Raw genomic sequence first — 20,302 nt, forward strand, 5'->3', positions numbered from 1 at the left:
CACAATTTATATTTTTCTTTTTTGCGCTCCATGGAAAATCTTTTATTAGAATAGGGCTTCCACAGAAGAACACAAAGGCTGGTTGCATGATTTTGTCAAATAAAGATTAACTGATCACCCAGAAAATACCAGCTATTATATTAGGTATTATACTAAATAAAGTATAGGCTCCTCAAGGCAGAAGAGAAGGAAGCTTTACAAGTTAATAATTAACTTCCAAGAAAAAGACTATATTTTTTGATTTAAAAAAGTTCTGTTCACAGCTTTAGGTCAACAAACTAAACTGTTACATCTTTAAATTTATAGTCCACAAAATATCTCTACCTTACTGTCACAGAAGTATCTGATTTAGCAGTCTGGAATTTCTGCACTGCTGTTCTTCATAGCAGTGGTAATACAGAAAGATAATTACTTCAAGTACTGGTTTTATGATGTATTTCCAAGTTGAGAAGGAAAAAATAGGGAAATTCCAGAACAGCACTTTGTGTTCCCTGCCCTGTAGAAGAACTTAACTGTTTTATCTATATTTGGAGTACATATTCATTCAGATGCTGCAGCCCAATTATTAATGTGACCATAAAATTATCAGTGAAGCCAAACTCGACAGCTTGAAGCTCCAAGGACAATTAGATGGATTATCAAAGCAATGAGCACAATAGAGTACATAGTTTTAAGCTCTCTTTTGAGAACACTCTTCTGCTTAATAAAATTTTAGCAGGCATAGTGTGATTGACAGTAACTGCTGGCAGCAGCCTTTAAGTTAGCCACATGATACAGGTCAACATTTGAAATTCCATCCACAAGTCAACTGCTCACTGACTTTTTGGACTCTAAACATTTGATTCCTTCAAACAATAAGAGGATCTTAAACAAAACCTTAGAAACTTACTGAATGGTCTCTAAGAAAGGTTCATGGTAATAAATATACTCCTTAGACATGTTGTAGAAACATTACTGACCATTAAGTTGTTTTGTTTTCCCCCAAATAGGTGCAATAAGCATGACCAAAGATGGGTCTCAATACAAAGTGGGCATAATGACTCTTCTCTTTCTTACCAATAGATATCAGTCAGAGAAAGCCATTTTCTCAAGAACTAGGTTGGGATGTAAATATAAGAAACAGAGAAAAGGAAATGGTGTGATATTGATGCTATAGGAGGAATGAGAGGAAGTATTTTCCTTGTTGTGCTTTCACATACCTGTAAGAAAAACTCTACAGTGGATTCCCATTAATCTGAAAATAATGTCCAAACCCTTTCCCAGTAGACATGACCCAACTTCATCTCCTTCCACTCCCATTTGCTCCATCTATTCTAGACTCACTAGGTACACTGGCTTTTTTGTTTCCTGTCCTACACACATGCTACCATCATTCCCACTGCTGGATGTTAGCATGTGATGGTGATGGTTCCATTTGCATCAATTAAGCCTGGGACGTCACATGACTGACTGCTTTAATATTACTGTCTTCTGATTTCAGATGCCAAGCCAAAACCACTTCAAATACCTTCATAACACATCCGTAAAATTAATAGCAGTATCAAAATGATCTAACCATTCATTCCTTCCTCCACTCATGTATTCACGCACAGCTGCTCTTACCTTGCTCACAAATGTCTTCTCAGTAGCCATAAGAATGCCTGACAATAGGCACTTAATAACTACATGCTTACTAAAATGGGGAAAACGTTTGCATTTTACAAGGTGATTAGAATAATCTTTTCAGTAAGGGCTTTAAAAGACAATTTCTCAAGGAAGCATTATACTATCCAGGAAGACAGTCCTCTTGTGACTATCAAGTGCCTGAAGCTTTTGGCCTGTTATTGCCAGATTCACTGACTGTCCCAAGCTGCCAATTACACATAGCACAGAACACGGGTCCCATGGTACGAGCAAGGCAACATGGAGCATCACACGCCTGTGGTCAAAGAATAATGAGTCCCTGGACCCAAACTGTTACTGTATTCTCCTCTGTAAAGTATGGATAGCATAATTAATTGGAAGACTCAAGGCTCTAACACAAGTGAGACACTAGAAAATTCTAAGGTTACTGAGCAAAGAAGGGGTGTTGATGTTGACAAAGCATGACAGAGATTGGCCTGAGGTCTAGGGCAAGAAGGTCTGTGTGCTTGAAAGTCACTGAAAGAGAGCCTTCAAATAATGGTTAAGAAATATCCCCTGACTTTGCCTTATTTAAGCACCTAAAGTCTGGATGTGAAAGCACATGTAGATGACTATTATGTACTGTCCCTCAACCACTGGCTTGCATATGTTAGAACAACATAATAGCAGAGCAGTACCTCATTTGCAACTAAGCAACTAACTTTACATCATTGTTAGAACCTGAGCTCAAGTATCATCCTCATTTCACTGTGTAAAACAACCTTGATCAGAAATGAACTTTAGGCCAAGGTCTAGTACAATACACTTGATAAAGAAAGACACTGTGCATGTACATGGCATAGGAGGGTGGGGAAGGGCAAGGTCATAAACTGTAAGAACTGTTATGAGCTGGACAAATCTGGAGCCAGATAGGGTCCAGAAGTCTGTATTCTTGGGATGTGCCATCAAGAGGAAAGGGCAAAGAACTAAAACTTACCATGTGTGGTTAGGAACAAGAGGGAGATATAAGACACTAGCTATTCATTCTGTCTCTCCCCCAACAAAGCCAAAGGGTGAGTGGATATCCAAAGGTACCCAGTATGGGATATGACAACAGAAAAAGGACAATAAAAACAAAGCCAGCCATGGTATGATTCCAATTCTATTTCAAATATAATGAATCACAGGAAATGCTTGGCAATATTCTGGTGCAGAATATGGTCACTTGATTAACAAACTGCATAGCATTCAAAGGTCAAGTCCGAGTTTACTGAAGCCCACTGAGACAATCTCAGCACTGAACGGACAATCCTTTTGTCAAATGTTTATGTAATCCAAAATATAATGAGCAAACAAAAGTTATTTTCAATTTAAAACCCATGATGCATACACGGAAAGTGTACATAGCAAAGGTGATAAAAAACATTGACTATCGATGTTGACAGAAAACCTCTGTGCACACTATTACTTTGTTGAGCAACTTTCTGTGTGTAAATTTGCCCCCAAAGTGATTACAGGCCAATTCAAATGGAAGCTTTTCTCCTGCCACAAATTTAACAGATTCAAGTTATCCTGTTTGTCCTGAGTACAAAATAATACACAGAAAAAAACCTCCTATGTGTTGAAAATATTGGTAAGGAAAGGCCAGCCAAAGTATTTGGGTGAAACCTGAAAGTATACCGGACCCTGATACTAGTTTCCTGGGGTGACTGGCCCAAGATACAGTCCAGTAAACTCTAACCTGATCAAAAAAACCTCTCCCCATCAAATCTTTAAAATTCTACAACATTCAATGCTACACTACAAAAATACTCCAAGGACTTTTTTTGTTTTTAATGGAGAGGAACAGTTAGCAACCCCTTACATAAACACAAAGGCTAAAATTTGTCTGGTCTCATAGAGCCAACAAAACTCACAGGAGAATACAGCCAGAGAGACTAAATCAGAAGTCTTGACAGTGGCAGGATGATACTCTATTACAGAGGGCTGTGAGGTTTTTTCCTCTACAGAGCCAGGAAGAAAACACTCTAGGATTTATAGACAAGCAGGCAAAACTGAGGATACCATATAGATATTTATATAAAGATTTCCACAAATTTTACTGTCAAAATTTAAAACTTTAGGGCCAGGGATTTAGCTCAGTGTTTCCAGCACCTGCCTCACAAGCACAAGGTCCCAAGTTCAATCCCCGGTACCAAAAAAAAAAAAAAAAAAAAAAAATTTAAAACTTCAGTTATAGACACTGAATTGTGAGCTTCAGATAACTTCCCTGTGGCACACATTCACACATACTATTCCTTCAATTTTTTGCAAGTGTTTTAAAACTACAAAATCCACTCAGCATGCTGAACAGACCAGGCATAGACCGCAGGCCATAGTTACCCAACCCCCCTACCCCTGTTCTAGCAAGAGGGGGAGCAACTTAAAGTTGGATTCCCCTCACAGCTTATTTAAGACACTGTAAATATACAGTTGAACTGAAGCATCCCAAATTCCCTGTGCTTATAACAAAATCAGATTATATACTTCATCCAGTAGCCTACGTTCACATTCTAAATTTAATTTAAATATCATCATAGCTATAGATGTTGCATTGGTTGTGTACAATAAAGGCAAAGACAGGGAGCAAACTGGAAAGTACTTATTAATCAACTTCCATGACCATGATGAGCTTGGCATCGGGAAAGCATCTGATTTGAGGCATCTGCTCTGTAAGACCAGTGACCCGCAATCACCGCTTGTAATGCTCTCCTGTTCTTATCTTGTAGGCTTTCATATCGGACGGGGCAAGACACAGCTAATTGTGACACATGCAGGAACAGTGCATGTATTATCTATAGGTATGTTAACATTCTCCTCTTCCCACTTTTTTTATTCTGAGTGACAAATAATGTTTACCCACGAATGCAAGAACCATGTGGGGCCATGCTGGGATGATTCTATCAGGCAAAAGTAAAGGACCTTCTTTGACCATAATTCTAACCTACCTCTAAATACTCTACCCCAGGTGTAGGAGCATGGATGAAGGAGAGCTTCAGCCATTTATCTGGCAATGTACCCTCTTGGTTCCAAGAGCTTCTATCAGTCTGATGGCTTGCTCGCTTGGAATCAATAGAATGAGCACTGTACTGTGTACTCCGGGAAGGCTGTAAAATAAGCCCTTCTGATGTACAGATCAAAGGCTTGAAATGACACTGGATGTGCTAGGAGTGCTACAGAAGGCCCCGGGGCTGCTCACACTACATGTACAGTTAAATCCTGGGAACTCACAGGGATTATGGCACTTATGTACCCTGAACTTCCACAGATGTTCTTCATGTTTTGTTTTGTATTGTTTAATTTGAAGCTTGTTTATATTACTAACATCAAGAAGACAGCAGAAACTTTCTACAGGCAAAAGCTATGTTATGTTAGGCTTTTAGCAATAATGTAAGATTTTAAGGCCGGGGATTTAGCTCAGTGGTTCCGGCGCATGCCTTGCATGCGCAAGGTCCCGAGTTCAATCCCTGGTACCAAAAAAAAATAACAATAGTAATAATAATAATAATAATGTAAGATTTTTAAACATATGAAAATCCTTCAGAGGGGTTGCTTTTTTAACTTTTCAAAATATAATTTTCACAAAGTATGATAGCAGTGAGAGTTGCTATAATTTTGTTCAGTTTTAAAAATTAAGACAGAAGACACCTAGGTTGATCCTGTATCTTGCAGCTGTGAATAGTAGTGCTGCAGGTGTTTCCTCACCATATTGATTTCATTTCCTTTGGACATATACACAGTCATGGGGTGGCAAGGATCATAGGGTAGTTTTAGTTCTACTTTTTGGAGGAACCTCCATACTATCTGCTCTAATGGCTATTTTAATTTACATTCCTATCCAACATGCTTACCAGCTTCTGCTAGTTTTAACCTTTTTCATAACAGTCACTCTAACTAGGAAGAGACAGTATTCCACTGTGGTACTGATTTGCATTTCCCTGAAAGTTAGTGATGGTGACCATCTATTCCTATATTTACCGGCCATTTGTATATCACCTGCTGAGAAAAAATGATCTGAGTAATCTGCCAAATTATTAAAACATAATTACGACTGAAGTTATATACCTAAAAATTAAAATGTGTAAAGGGACCCCACCTCTCCTCTCAAAAAATAAACCATCTAAAAAATCTTCAAAGTTACTCTCCTCCACAATAAGAAGACAGAAATGAGGAGAGTAGAAAAGCTTCAGGCCACACAGTCTTGGCCCCATCAACCCCTCTCCGGAGAGAAGGCATAGACATGGCTATGCCCCCCTCCAACCCCAGGCAGAGCATGCCAGACAGAGCCCAGGTTCTTTCAAATAGAACAGGGTTGCCTGGAGACTTTGTACAGGGGCCGATACAAGAAACCACAGGTAAAGATGGTCATCCGATGCCACAATGGCCCATTCCTCACAGTGGAGGTTCTCAATTAGGGTGATTTTTTTTTTCTCTCCTAGGGGTCATGTTGCCAAATCTGAAGGGAGAAGCTTTGAGTTGTCTTACCTGGGGAGGTACTGCTGGTATCTAAGGTAGACGCCAGGGCTACAGCCAATACCCTGTGCTGCACAGGGCAGCCCCTATAGCTAAAAGCTGACCAGGTCCAAAATATTGACAGGGCTGAAGTTGGAAAGCCTGCCTTACTGGAATCATCCCCATGTAAGCCCTTGTGAAAGGCACATACAAACTGCTAAGGCCTCCTGACAGCAGACAGAAAGCAGGGATTCTGCAGTAGCCCTACCCAGCACATAAAGCCACTGACTACTACTGGCTACTGCCAGTGTGGAGGTGAAAATCACGGATCAATGTAAAGATTTTTCTTCAGGAACTGAAATTCTAAAATCTAAGATAGTGACCTTGCTTGGTGGGAATCTTTTAACTACCATCATATTATGGAAGAGAATTTTGAATCAATAGTGAAGGAATGTGACTCTGACCTAAACCTTTCACTAACATCAATATATTAGGAAAAGAGAGAATGATATAAATTGCCAAGAATATTTTGCAAATTTAACTTTTATTACTTAGGGAGCTAAAACTCATCTCTAGTCTTTTAATGCAAAAAGACAGAAATGAATAAAAATTTCCAGAAAAGGTTCAGAGAATGAGTATGTTTGGACTAAACCTATATAATGTTTTGTAGGTAACTGAAAAAAGAATTTATTAGGACACTGTCCAGCATAACTGAAATAATGTAAATAAGTTTAGCTATAATTTCAGAAGTGATGTACATAAAATGTGATATTAAAAGTGACTTAAGAAGTCTGAGCAGCACAGGAATTTGTTTTTTTAGGGAATACCCTGGAGTGGTTGCTATTTTGAATTGCCTCAATGGGTACTCTGCATAAATCCAAACACATCAGCCACCAAACTCCTATCCAAAAGAAATGTGAATCTCAAAGTCCCACAGGAATTTGAAATTGAAGAAGATTTACCAGGTAGAAGGGTGAAAACTGTGGTCATTCTGCATGAACCAGGAAGTACATATCTAGTCACAGGGACCTGCACACTGAAGACACTAGTGTAGGGGCTAGAATGTAGTGGCATGCATCTTCAGACACTGAACAGAGATGAGGCCTCTGTAGCCTGACGAAAGCCCACATTAGCTCTCACTAGACATGTAAGCAGACTAGAGAGGCTGTGCTAGAGAAAAAGTGGAGTTTTGGGTCTCTTTTCCAGAAAGTTAATTTAAAATTACTCCATTCAGTGTAGTAACAGCCACAAAAAAAATCCCGCAACCCCCAATGTTCTGTTGCAAACAGAAGTTATTCAGGCTTAGCAAGCAGGTTCCAGACCATGCTGCATAGTGACATTGCAACTGGAATTCCACTGCACCCCAAAGTCCTTATTCCATTGAGTCTTGCAGCTAGTCTGCCATAAGCTGTCACTGTCCCAATCAAGTTGAATATATATTGCTCATCAAACTCTAATTCCCAAATTTCCTATTATTTTATGTTGGAAATAATTAAAGTTTAATAGTTACTCTGACCGTGGTTACTAACGTTGGACGGGAAGGGGGGGGGTGTTGGTTTTGTTCGGGGGGGGGGGTTGTTTAGTTTTCTAGGAATAGATAATAAAATGAGGGAAGGGTTACTACATTCAATTAATTGAAAACTCAGTCCATGAGGAAATTATCAAACTGATATGTACCTAACATATACAAATTATTTTAACATAAATCAGGGAAACTGCAGTTTTGAATCTACCTGATTTAAAGCATTGCTATTTTGCAGTGAGGCCTATATGTTTTAATTGAATGTAGGCACCACCCATCCAGAGTTCCAAGTGCCTTCCATGAGTTACAACTGTGTTCCTTTGTTTAACGTGTAGCAATTCCTTGTGACAACAATCTGACTTCAGATTCCTTCTGAACGCATACTTGAGTTGGCCCTACTTTTCCCATACCCAATATTTACCAGAAAACTACTCTTTCTAAAGAGTCATAGAAATAACAATTCTTTCTTACCTCATTGATATCTGTAAACTTGAATAATGAAATCATTTCCACAAAGAATACAAATGGCACAAACAAGTCCAGGAGCAAATACTGGCAAGCATGTAGCTCAAGAAGTAAGTATAGAGCATCATGGTCAACAAGAGAGAAGACTGTTACTCCGGAGAATTTGGCCTTGTGTAGGTAGGTGTCAGCAATGTGACAGAAGGAAAAGGTGTTGGTAGTCAATAGAGCACTTCAGTTAAAAGGGCTTCTATAATCCCATCCAAATACTGAAGACTGATATGCTAGGAGGAATAAAGAAATAGGATGTCTTATACAGAGAGAATCCCAGCAGACAGAGAAAGTTTATCTCAAGGTCAGAGTCCTTGCAGTTAATTCAAAACCTGGCTTCAGCACCTAGGTTCCTGGGTACAACGGTGTGCATCCTAGAGATCAGGAAATTTGCTGTGAATCCAAACACCACCATTTCCACCTTCCCATGGGAAGCCTGGAGTACCTTGGGATTGAGCAGGTAAAAGGAATTTCGAAATTAAGAAATCTTAAAATGCCACACAGTTGTGGTTGTCTTAGAGGCTAGAGCAGAAGAAAGGCCACGACAGCTGCCAGTGTCCCTATGTTGTAATTTGTCATACCTGCTTGCTGGCAGGCAGAGAGCCCCGGAGGTCAATGAATTTGACCTCTCCTGTCCTGCATTTAAACACCGCTTTTCACTCAAAGCCCAATTGCCTTCTTGGAGCCAAGTCAGAGAACCTGTGTTTTCAGCAACGGTTTTCCCAGGGAGATGAGAAGGGTGCCATGTTCAGGATCTGGTTGCGTGCAGTTTTATAAACACAGCCCGGTAATAAATGTGTACCTTGCCATGGATGGCGGAAGATATTTCTCTGTAAAAAATGATTCTGTCAGGGAAATATACAGGACTGGGAAAAAACAGCAAAAGGACAAAAGGTCTTGAAGCAATTTCAGGAAAAGGCTGCCAGTACCACAACCAAAAGGTTGGAAACATCAGCCTGTCGAAGCCTACTATTCCGATCTGGGTGCCCAGAGGTCAGAGCTGAGCTTCCGCCCTCTATACTGGGCTGGAGTCCTACACAACTGCACCCTGGGATACCTTCCAGCCCTGAAAACCCCAAAAATGGTTATTTTAATTATGAAAGGAATGGATCTGAGAATTTTAACAGGGTCTGTACATGGAGGTAAAAGTATGGAGTCACAGGTATTTCTCCACCACAAAACATCCATTCCTCTATTGGCAAATCAATTTCCATATTTTCCAGAGAACTGATTGCTCTGCTCACTAGTCCACTGAAACACCACATACAAAGGGATATTTCTGATAACTGGAAATTAGGAAATGACTGACATAATCACATTTTTTGCCACAGAGGACAACCTTTTGATTTTGATCTGGACAACTGAGATATTCAAATTAAGGAGCATGTTAGAATGAGAAAAGATTAAAAGGTTTTCAAGTTGCTGTTTCCTTAAGTAAAACTTTTCTGCTTGTCATCCATATTTCTTGTCAAAATATGCTTCAATTAGTTCAGAAAATGTTTTAAGGATAAATTACTAATATAATCTTTGCTCATAGCACTTGAAATTTTTTGTCTCCAGCCTATCTTAGTAGCTCCTTTGTCAGACTCATCTATGAGTCATGCTAGGGCTGATTCACCTTTTGTTCAGACTTTGTTTCAGAAAGGAACAATGAAAGATAACACTGGCTAATCCATCCTTTCCCTCCTTTACTGGAATGGTTAATTTGTAAAATAATACTGCAAGAAAATGGCCTAAATTTGAATTTGTGTATTTTTGTAGAAAAAAAAAAAAATCAAAGGATTTTGGAGATGGAAACAAGATTTAAAAGATAATAATAGCTGGGATGTAGCTCAGTGATAGAGCATTTGTCTATAATGCAAGAGGCCCTGGGTTCAATCCCTAGTAGTGCAAAAAACAAACTAAAAAGTATCAGTCCCGGAATTTCAAAATGTTTTCCTGCAGTGTTAGAATTTCTGTTGCTGGTTATAAGACTTGAGAAAATGCATTCTCCAGGAGAACACTGTCTACAGCTTCTTCAGTTCTGTATCATTAAGACCACCACACAAGTGGCCTCAAGTGACATTAATAATTCATGCAGTGAGTGGGCTGGAAACTGAATGAATGGGAATGCTGTGGTCTGCCTATCACTTTGTTTACAACAGAGTGGGAGGGAGCTTTTGAACCTCCTGCTAAGTATGCCATACTTCCATCATCTTGATACAAGCCATAATGGTCAAGGATTTCAAAAAATCATTTTGATAAAATTCCTGAATCCTTTCCTTTCATGCTTATATACAATTACTGAATAAGCCTCTTTCAAGAGACCCTTAGAGAGAGGCTGTGCTCCAGGCACCAGGTGATGGGGAGGACTCTGGATCTGACTGAAGATGTGCCTGTACACATTTCACCATAAGCTTTGGGGAGGAGGGTAACAGTGGGGCTAGGACCAAGGGGAGCCTTCGGTACTGAAGGTGTGCACCACAGACACAGGGGCACAAAAGGCAGATGAGGAGGTGGGGGAGGAAGTCTGCATACTTTTCTTGGCAGAAAGCAGAGAGCCAGAATCACTATGGAGGGATGCCAAGGTAGGGGGACTTGGATGTGTTCTCTAGAGTTTCCTCTGCTAGAGTTAGGAAAAACTGGCAGGAACAGTGGGGAAGAACAGCCAGAGCATCTCCAAGTACAGAAGGGGATGCCTGGCCTACACATCCTTACAACAGCTGTGGAATGTTCTAGTATACCACAGTCTTTGACTGCTTCTCAAGTAGAAAGCTTCTCAATTATGCAAGTTCTTTCCAAAAATGGCTGGAAGAGTTTAGGAAAGATGAGGCAAATACCCTAACATTATGAAATTGAATGTCGAATGCAGAGAAGTGATAGTTGCAGTTTCTCTAATCATCCTTGGTAATTTACTGCAGCCCCAGTAAGAGCACAGAATAGAAGGTTTCACGGACGTCCAGATGAACATGTGCAACGATCCTGCACTGATTGCAAGTGTTCTGTGTGAAGGGAACTGGTCAGGGTGGTGCCAACAAAACAGCTAGCAGAAGTGAAAGCATGGTGACTAATGAAGTCTTATTGTTGAGAGAGGTGACTGCATTTGTATGCAGAAACAGTGCCAATCCTACCCTGTCCAGAGCCACTCAGAGTGGTGTCTCTGCAGCCTTTGTCATCCAGTGATTATCTTGTGGTGGCAGTGCCCTTTCCAGGCCTGCTTCAATTACTACCACTTGTGCATATTAAGTTCCTCCACAACATAAAACGAGTGTGGGGGAAATTCACTTTCTGTCTAGTATTTAGCATTCTGCTCTTAGCACATACAGCAAGGGATGGAGTGGGAAGGAGATGACGAAAGAGAATCCCTGGATAGTGCCTTACACAACATTGCTGTAGTGTAAGGAAATACTAGAAGTAAATTAAAAAATTTTTTAAAAGAATTATTTTGATGGGCCTCAAAATTCTCCTTGAAATTCCCAAAGCTGATAATTCTAGCTCTTTTTCTATCCTATTAGAATGCTAAAAATATATTATTTCTTTTCCCCTATTATGTGAAGATTAAGTTTTAGTCATTTTAGTTCCCTTTAGCAACACCTTACTTCCCTTATGTAGATGGTGTTAAACTGATTATAACCCTAAAACTGAAGATTCATCTCAACAAATGAATTGTAAAGCAATTATACGCTTAACATTTAGTCAGCAGAGAAAGGCTAATTATACCACTAATCCTCACCTTGGGTTATATCCAAAGGTAAAAGTTAAGGAGCCCTACATCAATGTCCAAAACAGTAAGGGAACGAAACTTATCAGTTTCATGGAGAAATAAATGTAATTTATTTGGATGAAAATTGAGACTTTTCTAAGGATTGAATACAGAATTCAGCCAAGCCCAGAGTTTTGGCTACTGAAATCCCCTGGGGAATTTGCACGAGGATGTAGTGGTTTAGGGTCTGCCTGACAGCCTCTTCCCTACCTCTAGTCATCTTGAAAGAAATTCACTCCTAATGTGACGCCCTGGAGTCACATGGAGAGGGTGAAAATGAGTCTGTGGCAACCCCAGAGGATATGCACAAGCAGCTAATGGTTCACTATGACTGCACACCACTAGTGGAGACAGATCTCCCAGCTAGTACTAGGATGAAGGAGGAACTCCTTAGCACACCAAGGAAGTAGACTTCCAGCCTGGGCCACCTCCAGCATAGTGACCCCAGGAAGTCACCTGCCTCAGTGAACTACAAAGCATCCATCTTCAACTTGAGAGGGGGAAGCAGAGTTAATGAGGGTCTCAGTGCAACCAGTTTGAGACACGACCGTAGTCTTGTTTTCTTCATTTCACTGCAGTTACAACTAAAGATAGAAAACTGTGTGTTCTTCATTGTCATTGGGGATAGCAGTATATTGACTGGCTTTATTTTATAAATTATTGATCCTTTCTAATTATAATGTTTTGTTTTTGTGGCTTCTAGGAGGACGGCATATGCTTAATACACATATTACATCTGGTTTCCTTCCTACTGAAGAAGTTATTATGAGCAGAAGGTTATAAAAATGAATTTGCCTTTACCTTGCCATAATCAAAATTTAGTTCCTGGATGCAAGTACATCTAACCTATCCTGGGAGTTGGGCACTCATATAAGTCCTGGACACGAGATGTTACAGATAAAACAGCAGGAAGGATGGAATTTTGGTCAAGCAAGACCTCCACTGTGGTCAGGGAAGAAATCCAGGATGCACTCAGGAAGGTCACTGTCTAACTCTAATTTTGGAAACTTCATAATATAATTAATAACATCTAGCTAACATTTGACAAATATCAAGAAAGGAGGATAGACATTATAGTTCCAGTAATCTTATTAGTATTTATTAATGATTAACCATTGAATTCTGGTATTTTAAACCTTATAGTGATTCTATAAGCATGCAGCAATTATGTAATTATGCAGCTATTACATGCAATAGTGCTGAGGAAATGATACAAAGTTGTAATATGGCTGTAAACATTTCTATGTTTAGAGTATTAAAAGCTAGTAATTATAAAGCACTAATCCTTCATTGCTATGAGATACATATACATAAATATATATGTAAAGAAATATAGACATGTAATATATACATAGTCTATATAATGTATTATATAGGTAGAATAAGTAGAATTCTATAAATACAACAATTGTTAAAGGTAAAACAGAAAATAGAGTAGCAATTTTCCTGAGATTAGAAGTGAGGGGCTTTGGTTCAGCCCATCAGTTTATTTCAGCTCAGAAAACAAAGAGAGCTACCCTGACCCTAGTGCAGTGCTAACTGCACCACATTCAAAAGATGGATTCAATATAGTCTGTGCTTCAGGAAGTTTATGGACCCGGGAGAAAATAGCTGCCATCCAATATGAGCCATGCTGTAGTAGAAATAAGGAGAGAGCCGGGCCAGTTTATTCAAGGGATATCTGTAAATAACCAGAGGGGTAGGGGAACTTAGTTATTCTACCACATGCAGCAAAAGAGAGGTGACATGGGACCTCAGTTTTGAAAGATGAGCAAGAATCTAATAAGAGTTTGACAGTTTTCTAAGGTGACTCTTGGCAACCAGAAATAGGGAGCAAAAACAAAAATTAAAAAGGAGAGAGAATGAAACTCAGCTGTTCCGATGGCCAAAGGGAGAACTGTTGAAGTTCTGTGTAGGGAACAGGGAAAGGGGACGTTACTAGAACATCTGCAGTAAGTCCTAGTCTCCTGTGAGCCACGGCAGTACATGGCGAATTACAGGAAAGGTAGAGAAATGAGACTGAGAAGAAGCTGAGCTTTGGGTCTGATCAGTGCTGCTCTAAGGCAACAAAGACGAAAGCCCCGAGCTTACCACACCTTTTATTCAGTACTCAGTACATTGGGAGGAATAGATGTAACAAATGACTTGCAGAGAGTTCAGTACATCCATGTAAACAAGATGGTAACAGTCCAAGAACAATGAAGAACTGAGTAGATGTTTGTTCCTCCCAGGATGTTTTCAGCTCCCAGGATGTTTCTTGTCCTGGAGAATCACAGCATCACTGGATCATTGAGGTCTCAGTTGTGACAGGAGGCCAAAATGGAATTACGTCTCAGAATGCCATAGCTGGGCTGTAGGCAAGAGAATTACGCTAACCAAATGATTTTTCCCTAAAATTATGTAGCATTGCTCCTGACAGTTCTGGACTAGGACACATGAATGTGACCATAGGGCAAGGACACAGGAGACTTTCTTGAGCACTAATTGACAACCCAGCAGAAGGAGATACAGGGGGGATGAGTTGGGTTTTGTCAGGTGTGTGGCTTGGCCTGCTGGAGGAATAGTGGCTGGCAGCCATGTGTGAAAGGACAGAGAAGCAGATGGGGGGAAGGACTCAACTGTGGACATTTTGAGTTGATAGTGCCCCTCAGATTTTCTGATAGAGATGTGTTCAGAAAAGAATGGTGGCTACTTCGGGTCCTGGTTCTTCACATCTGGAGGGGTGGCCAGGATCATATGGATAAAAGGAAGTCTAAAAGAAAGAACATGCCTAATTTCCCCACATACAAGGGAGAGAGCCAGTTAACATCAAGAGTTGTGGATTGGGGACATTATTTGTCCTATCTAAAGCCATGCTGGCTCTCTGGGCCCCACATGGCTGCACCTCGAAAATACCCTCTGAATGAGAGGGAAGCTCGACCATCATTTCACAGCCAAGGGAACTCAGGTCCTCAAGGTGAGCTGATTTATCCACAGTGGCAGAGTGTGAATCCAGTGCAGAGCCTGAGTTAGTACCAGGAACTCTGTGATCCAATTCAAAGAGAATTAAAAGCAGAGGCCTCAGATCCCCAGCCTGCTGAGCCACGTGGCCTTCCCTGGATGGAGAAATCAAAGATTTCAGGTTTTCTTCCACTCCGGAAAACAAGCAAGTACTTGCAAGCCAAACTCATCTGCTTCTAACTCTTAAAGTGCTACACAGAAAGGACTGGAGAAAGATTGTATAAAGTATTCATCTTAAATTAACCTGGGGAGTCAGTAACAGGATGGAAGGAAACATGCAGGGCCTGTGTATTTATAGGAGCATCAGACAAAGTGAGGAGAAACTGGAAAGCAAGAAGGAGCCTGTTCTGCAGCACCCCATGAAGTGTTTGGGCAATGTATTACTATGAAACACAGCACAGTCCCCAGTGAAAGAGCAGCCTGAGATTTAGGGTAGATTTTTACTTCTCTGCAAATGTACAAAACAGTAATTTTATCAGACAGTCCTCATTCTTAAATTCACTTTTAACACAAAAATACTAACCACAGAAATTAAATCTACTCCCCAGTTGGCTTTAATCATGTGTCACAACGTGTCAGAGAGAGTGTGGCCAAGGCTTTGCAGTGGTGTGCTGGGAAACAGGATTTCCACTCACAGGGAGTTCTTCACATGAAGCATTTTGTTAGATGGTTCGGGAAGGAGAATGGCAACAAGGGCAAGGAGAGGAGCGATACAGCAAGCCAAAATAGCCACTCCTGAGCACACATCTTATAAATATATCCCGCAGCCCAAGTTACTTTCTGTTCTCTCAACACAGTCCACAAGCTTTACCTGACTCAGGCATTAGGGGAGAGCACTCTTTGTCCAGATAAGGTTGGTCTGGACCCACCCCTCAGATTTATGCTTTGGAATTAAGAGTCAGGACTTTTCCCAGGGTTCTCATCCGACTGAGGAATAAGCATTCGGCATGATGTACACAGCCCTGGCCTGAGAGTTACAAAGACTGGATTGCACCTATGAGCTGGGCAGCCAACCAGTGGCCCCCTGCCTCAAGTACTACTAGATAATGACCCCCAAATGGATACAGGGAATCCTAAGAGACAACAGGATCTGGAGCCCAGACTTCCCATCTGCCTGGATGGCTACAGGATTAGCTCTGTTGCCAGTACCACCCTGGGACGATAGGTTGGAACCACGTGGCAGATGCATACTGCCTTTGATGACACTTAGAAGCAACATCAGAAAAAAAACAAAAACACAGCAACTTCACATAAAAAATAAAACGAGAGCTTGGACCCATATTCTCATCCAGTCCACAGGAAAAATATAATGAGATGCCCAACTACCCACTTAGCACAGCACCAGGAGCAGCTGGCCACTTGCAGCCATAAACTGTTGATGCCACTAGTGATGCCCCTGCAGACACCTAGCAAGAGAGAATAGGAAACTGGGATGCAGGAATTGGGCTCCAAATGTGTGTGTTAAGCAGAACATGTTGTGTTCTTCCATTTGATGCTAACAAAGTAGAGCCAGGCTACATGCTTCACCTGCAAAGGTCACCCAGTGCCTACTTCCAGAATAATCCTTATGTATCTGTACAAGAGAAGGCAGCGGTCAGGGGGGTGGAGGAGGTAGTGCCAGTATCACTGACCAGGACAGAGCAGGCCAGGCAAGGTGGGTCAAAAGTCAAGACAAAGCTTGCCTTTAAGGCTTTGTTTCTGTGTATTCCGTCTGGATCTATGACTTAGGCAGCTACAGTGACTTAGACCCTTTTCTGGGTGCTGGGAACAGGTAATGCTCTTCCCTGGTCATGGCACCTGCGTTTGGGAAAATGGAGGCAAAGTAATAGAGAAACAAGTAAGAGTAATTCCTCAAGGTTAATGCACACAAGGAACTCAGAAAGGATAGAGGACAGAGGATCTGTGGGAAGGTGGTCAGACAGTATGGAGCGTATATTTAAATAGCGGACAATGAAATGGGGAGTGGCCAGCTATATACAGAGCCAGGAATGGTGTTCCCAGTAGGAAAGGAATCACAACAAAGGAGACAAGGAGAAAATACCTGGCATAGGACCACCGCTACCCATGTGTTCAGGCAGCAGGCAGGGGCCAGTTCTCTGATGTCAAGGTGAAGGCCACAGAGTGGGCCACTGCTGCCCCAGTAGGTGGCCCCAGGCCCTACCTGGACAACTCAGTGGCCAACAGGGAGGGAGAGTTGTACACAGAGGTGTCAAGTGCACAGGAATCTCCAGGTCCTCTCTTTTCACAAGGACACCAGGTATCACTTTCTACTTGCCACTTGGCTATTACCATGGGGACTTTTGTTCTATGGCAGCCAGAGCTGACCAGACTCTTAATCTTGTGATACTACCCTGTCTGGCCAGCTATCTGCTTCAGACCCCTTGTGACCTGGTGTGCCCCTTCCCTGCTGAAAGTCCCAGAAGACAGTAGCATACAGTTTTGCATATTGTTCCTATTTAATAGCCAGTACACTGTGCCTGGCCGAAGCAGACATCATCCTACAACCTGAATGCTACAGATGGGGAGGAAGAGCATGGCTCATGGTTGCATCACTGACTACAACTGCTGACATTTCCCAAGGTGTCCCCATAGAGTTCTGGTCACCCTCCACTAACAAACCACCCCACCTGCAGCTTCCCAGAAAAGTGTACTGGGGGAGTGCAAACAGGAATCCACTTGACAGATAAAGTTGAGTCATGTTGTTAACAAGAACTCATATTAGATTACTCTGTGATTACATGGTTCTGCAATGTGATAAATTGGTTAATAACTGGATTCCCAACGTAGCTGCTTAATGGGAATTCAATAATGGCAATTACCCTGGATTATACTGTTAACCTAGGAAATTTGAGCACCTGGCGTCTATCAACATAACTCAAAACCCTTCTGAGACAGGTGAAATGGCCGTAACCTGGACGTGCTTTCAGTATTCACCAAGCACCTTGGTAAAATTTCTCTTCTATGCCCAACATGCCACGTCTCACAGACTCGACATAAATGTTCTTATTTTCTTGGTTAACTGTCCAAGTAGAAGAACAGATATGTTTATGAGCTTGCTCTTGTTCCCATTATAAAATTAGTGACCAACAGATAAGTAAAAATTAAAGATAGCTGAACTGGATCAGACAGTTTAGGAACCTCTTCCATGGCTTTTTTTTGGGGGGGGGGAGTGGGGGGGGGGTCCTTACCAAAAGCCAAAATTCAGTAAGAAAACAATCATTACCTCTCCTTGAAGTGGAAGAAAAGAAAACTTAAAGAGCATAAGGGCCTTAACTTGAACCCCCCACTCCTACCTCCTATACTAGGACATCACCTCACAGAGCTGACGCTGGAATTTTAGAGATGAAGTATATCCTAAGGTCTGCAGTCTTCATAGCTGTCTCCAAGAGGAACTATGTCTCCACTATCACATATTCTAGATTAGCAATACTAGCATTCATAAGGTTTTATTCTATTTCTGTAAACGGTGATATATCAAAAAGAGGCCTTTGAAATGGGGAAAAAATTGTCTTGTTTTGGATCCAGAGCATAACTGGCCATAAATTTTTCTATTTTTTAAAATTTCTGAGTAATACATTCTTTGACAATGAGAAAAATTAACCACTAGATTTAAAATATAAAATGGTTCATCAGATGGGGCTTGAACTTATTTTTAAAACTCCTGATAATACAGCTTTGCTGTTTTGTCTTTCCAAAATGTCAAAATTTGGCTAAATTTGTCAAAATTAATGGTTCCCTAAATCAACAGAATTTCATGGTTTATGGTTCCACTGGTTATAAAGTCTAAGAGCTCCTGCATTATCATCATTACCAAGACTTCACTGCAATCTACTGACATTTAGTCTGCCACCCAGAACAGAGAAGGAAGAGGACACTGCAGAATTCTCCCAAGCCTGGTGTGATGTAATATCCGGGCCCAAACTACAGGGGTTCTTGAAAGGGGTTGGGGTAAGCAAAAAGAGGGAAAAAGCTCCCCAATGCTGAGGTCACCACACAAAAATGTCACCTGGGAGAAGGGGTCTTACCCTATGCTAAGAGGAGCCATTAGGAGTAAGAGAAGGGAGACCTGGAATGTTCCTTTCTAAAGACATGGCAAGAAGGGAGGACTCCGCACAAGCTAACAGTATTCTTCAGAGAAACTTCCTAAGAAACAACATCTGTTTTTAAAATCACCTTTAATCTCATCTTTCTGTCACAGACATCAACACTGGCACAAATCCTTCCACCTAGCTACATATTTGTACACTATGCCTCCAGTGATGTAATTACAATTTTGTATTGCCTTTACGAAACAGACTGTGTTGCTTCCTAAAAACAGTGTTTGTTAACAACTCAGTAACATTCAATGGTGTTGACTCGATAAACACACTATTCCCGCCAGCATAGGTTTGACACTATGGCTCTCGGGAGCTTTCGCAGGAATAAGATTTTGCAAGGAGAATGTAAGCCAAGGCTATTCCATTTCACAATGGTTTCGGGTGAGATAAATAGATTTCCATGCCCTGTAACAAGATGGAAAGAATCAGAGCTTGCATTCACCTGGTACATCTGTAGTAAGGTGACTTCTGCCTACACCTGTTTGGGTTATCTGTCTTATCTCATGAACCACATGTGGACAGTGTATAGATAAACAATGAAGTTATTTGTATTTCATATTTTTCATTCCAACATATATATTTTATACTTTGACACTGTGTACATTAACGAAACTTTAGAGATTCACCCATGAAAGTAAACAAGTTATTTTCTGTTTGAAACATTTCACAGCAGTCTAGAGCAAAAATATAATATAGCCAATTGCTTAATGTTAAACCATAAAATTACATTATAAACAAAATATGAATGATCATTACCCTGGTATGATATTGCTGAATTTTGCTCTAAGGGGAATTTTGATAGTGGGAAGATCAAGCACTGAATTCTTCATTTTATCTTTCTAGTGTGGAGCTGGATTTTAAGCAGCAAGAAGACAAACTACAGCCTGTACTGAAGAAACTGAATCCTATTGAGGAAACTCAGGTCGCACCTTCGCCTTACACTCAGGAGACTTCCTCCTCAACGCCCAAGCAAAAATCCAAAACTGAGTCTAAAAAGCACGGAAGATGGAAACTCTGGTTCCTTTAAAACTCTTTGATGTGTGGAGTCTCGAGGCTGTCTTTAAAACCCACTGGAGTTAAGTCAATCCTGTTCCAAAGAGGAACTGGATCCAGGGAACTGTGGTGCCGATACATGCACTCCCTGCTTCTCGCCCTGCGTACCAAAAAGGCCTTTTGTATCAACAGATCATTAACAGAGCAAGGGAGTAAATTTTACACCTTGCCAGCTGTTCTTTGCAGTTCACTGATGTGGGATATAAAATCCAAAATGAAACTTATGTAGTCAAAGATGATAAGTAAAATTCTATCCCCTTCCCTCCCAGATCTGTAAGTATT

General features: G+C 40.9%; 2 protein-coding genes across 5 annotated transcripts in view; one reads left to right on the forward strand and one right to left on the reverse strand.

Annotated features, from left to right (window-relative positions):
- The window catches only part of Insyn2a (inhibitory synaptic factor 2A), a 55,201-nt gene extending 35,037 nt beyond the window's left edge, over positions 1 to 20,164 (forward strand). Inside the window, exons 3-4 of one of the 3 annotated variants that reach the window (XM_004838735.3) lie at positions 4,371 to 4,442; positions 19,811 to 20,164. In XM_004838735.3, coding sequence (XP_004838792.1) covers positions 4,371 to 4,442; positions 19,811 to 19,994 — 256 coding nt within the window. In that variant the 3' untranslated portion in view covers positions 19,995 to 20,164. Of the gene's footprint in view, positions 1 to 4,370; positions 4,443 to 12,573; positions 12,764 to 19,810 lie in introns of those variants that run through there. The other 2 variants (XM_087185611.1, XM_004838737.3) reach the window with 2 other exon arrangements.
- Positions 1 to 20,302, reverse strand: part of Dock1 (dedicator of cytokinesis 1) — a 530,482-nt gene that overhangs the window by 287,365 nt on the left and 222,815 nt on the right. The gene's annotated exons all lie outside the window — the stretch shown is intronic.

Source organism: Heterocephalus glaber, unplaced genomic scaffold (assembly GCF_053883595.1).
Source record: "Heterocephalus glaber isolate CG9 unplaced genomic scaffold, H.glaber_assembly_v1.0 deba00001497, whole genome shotgun sequence".
NCBI lineage: Eukaryota > Metazoa > Chordata > Mammalia > Rodentia > Bathyergidae > Heterocephalus > Heterocephalus glaber.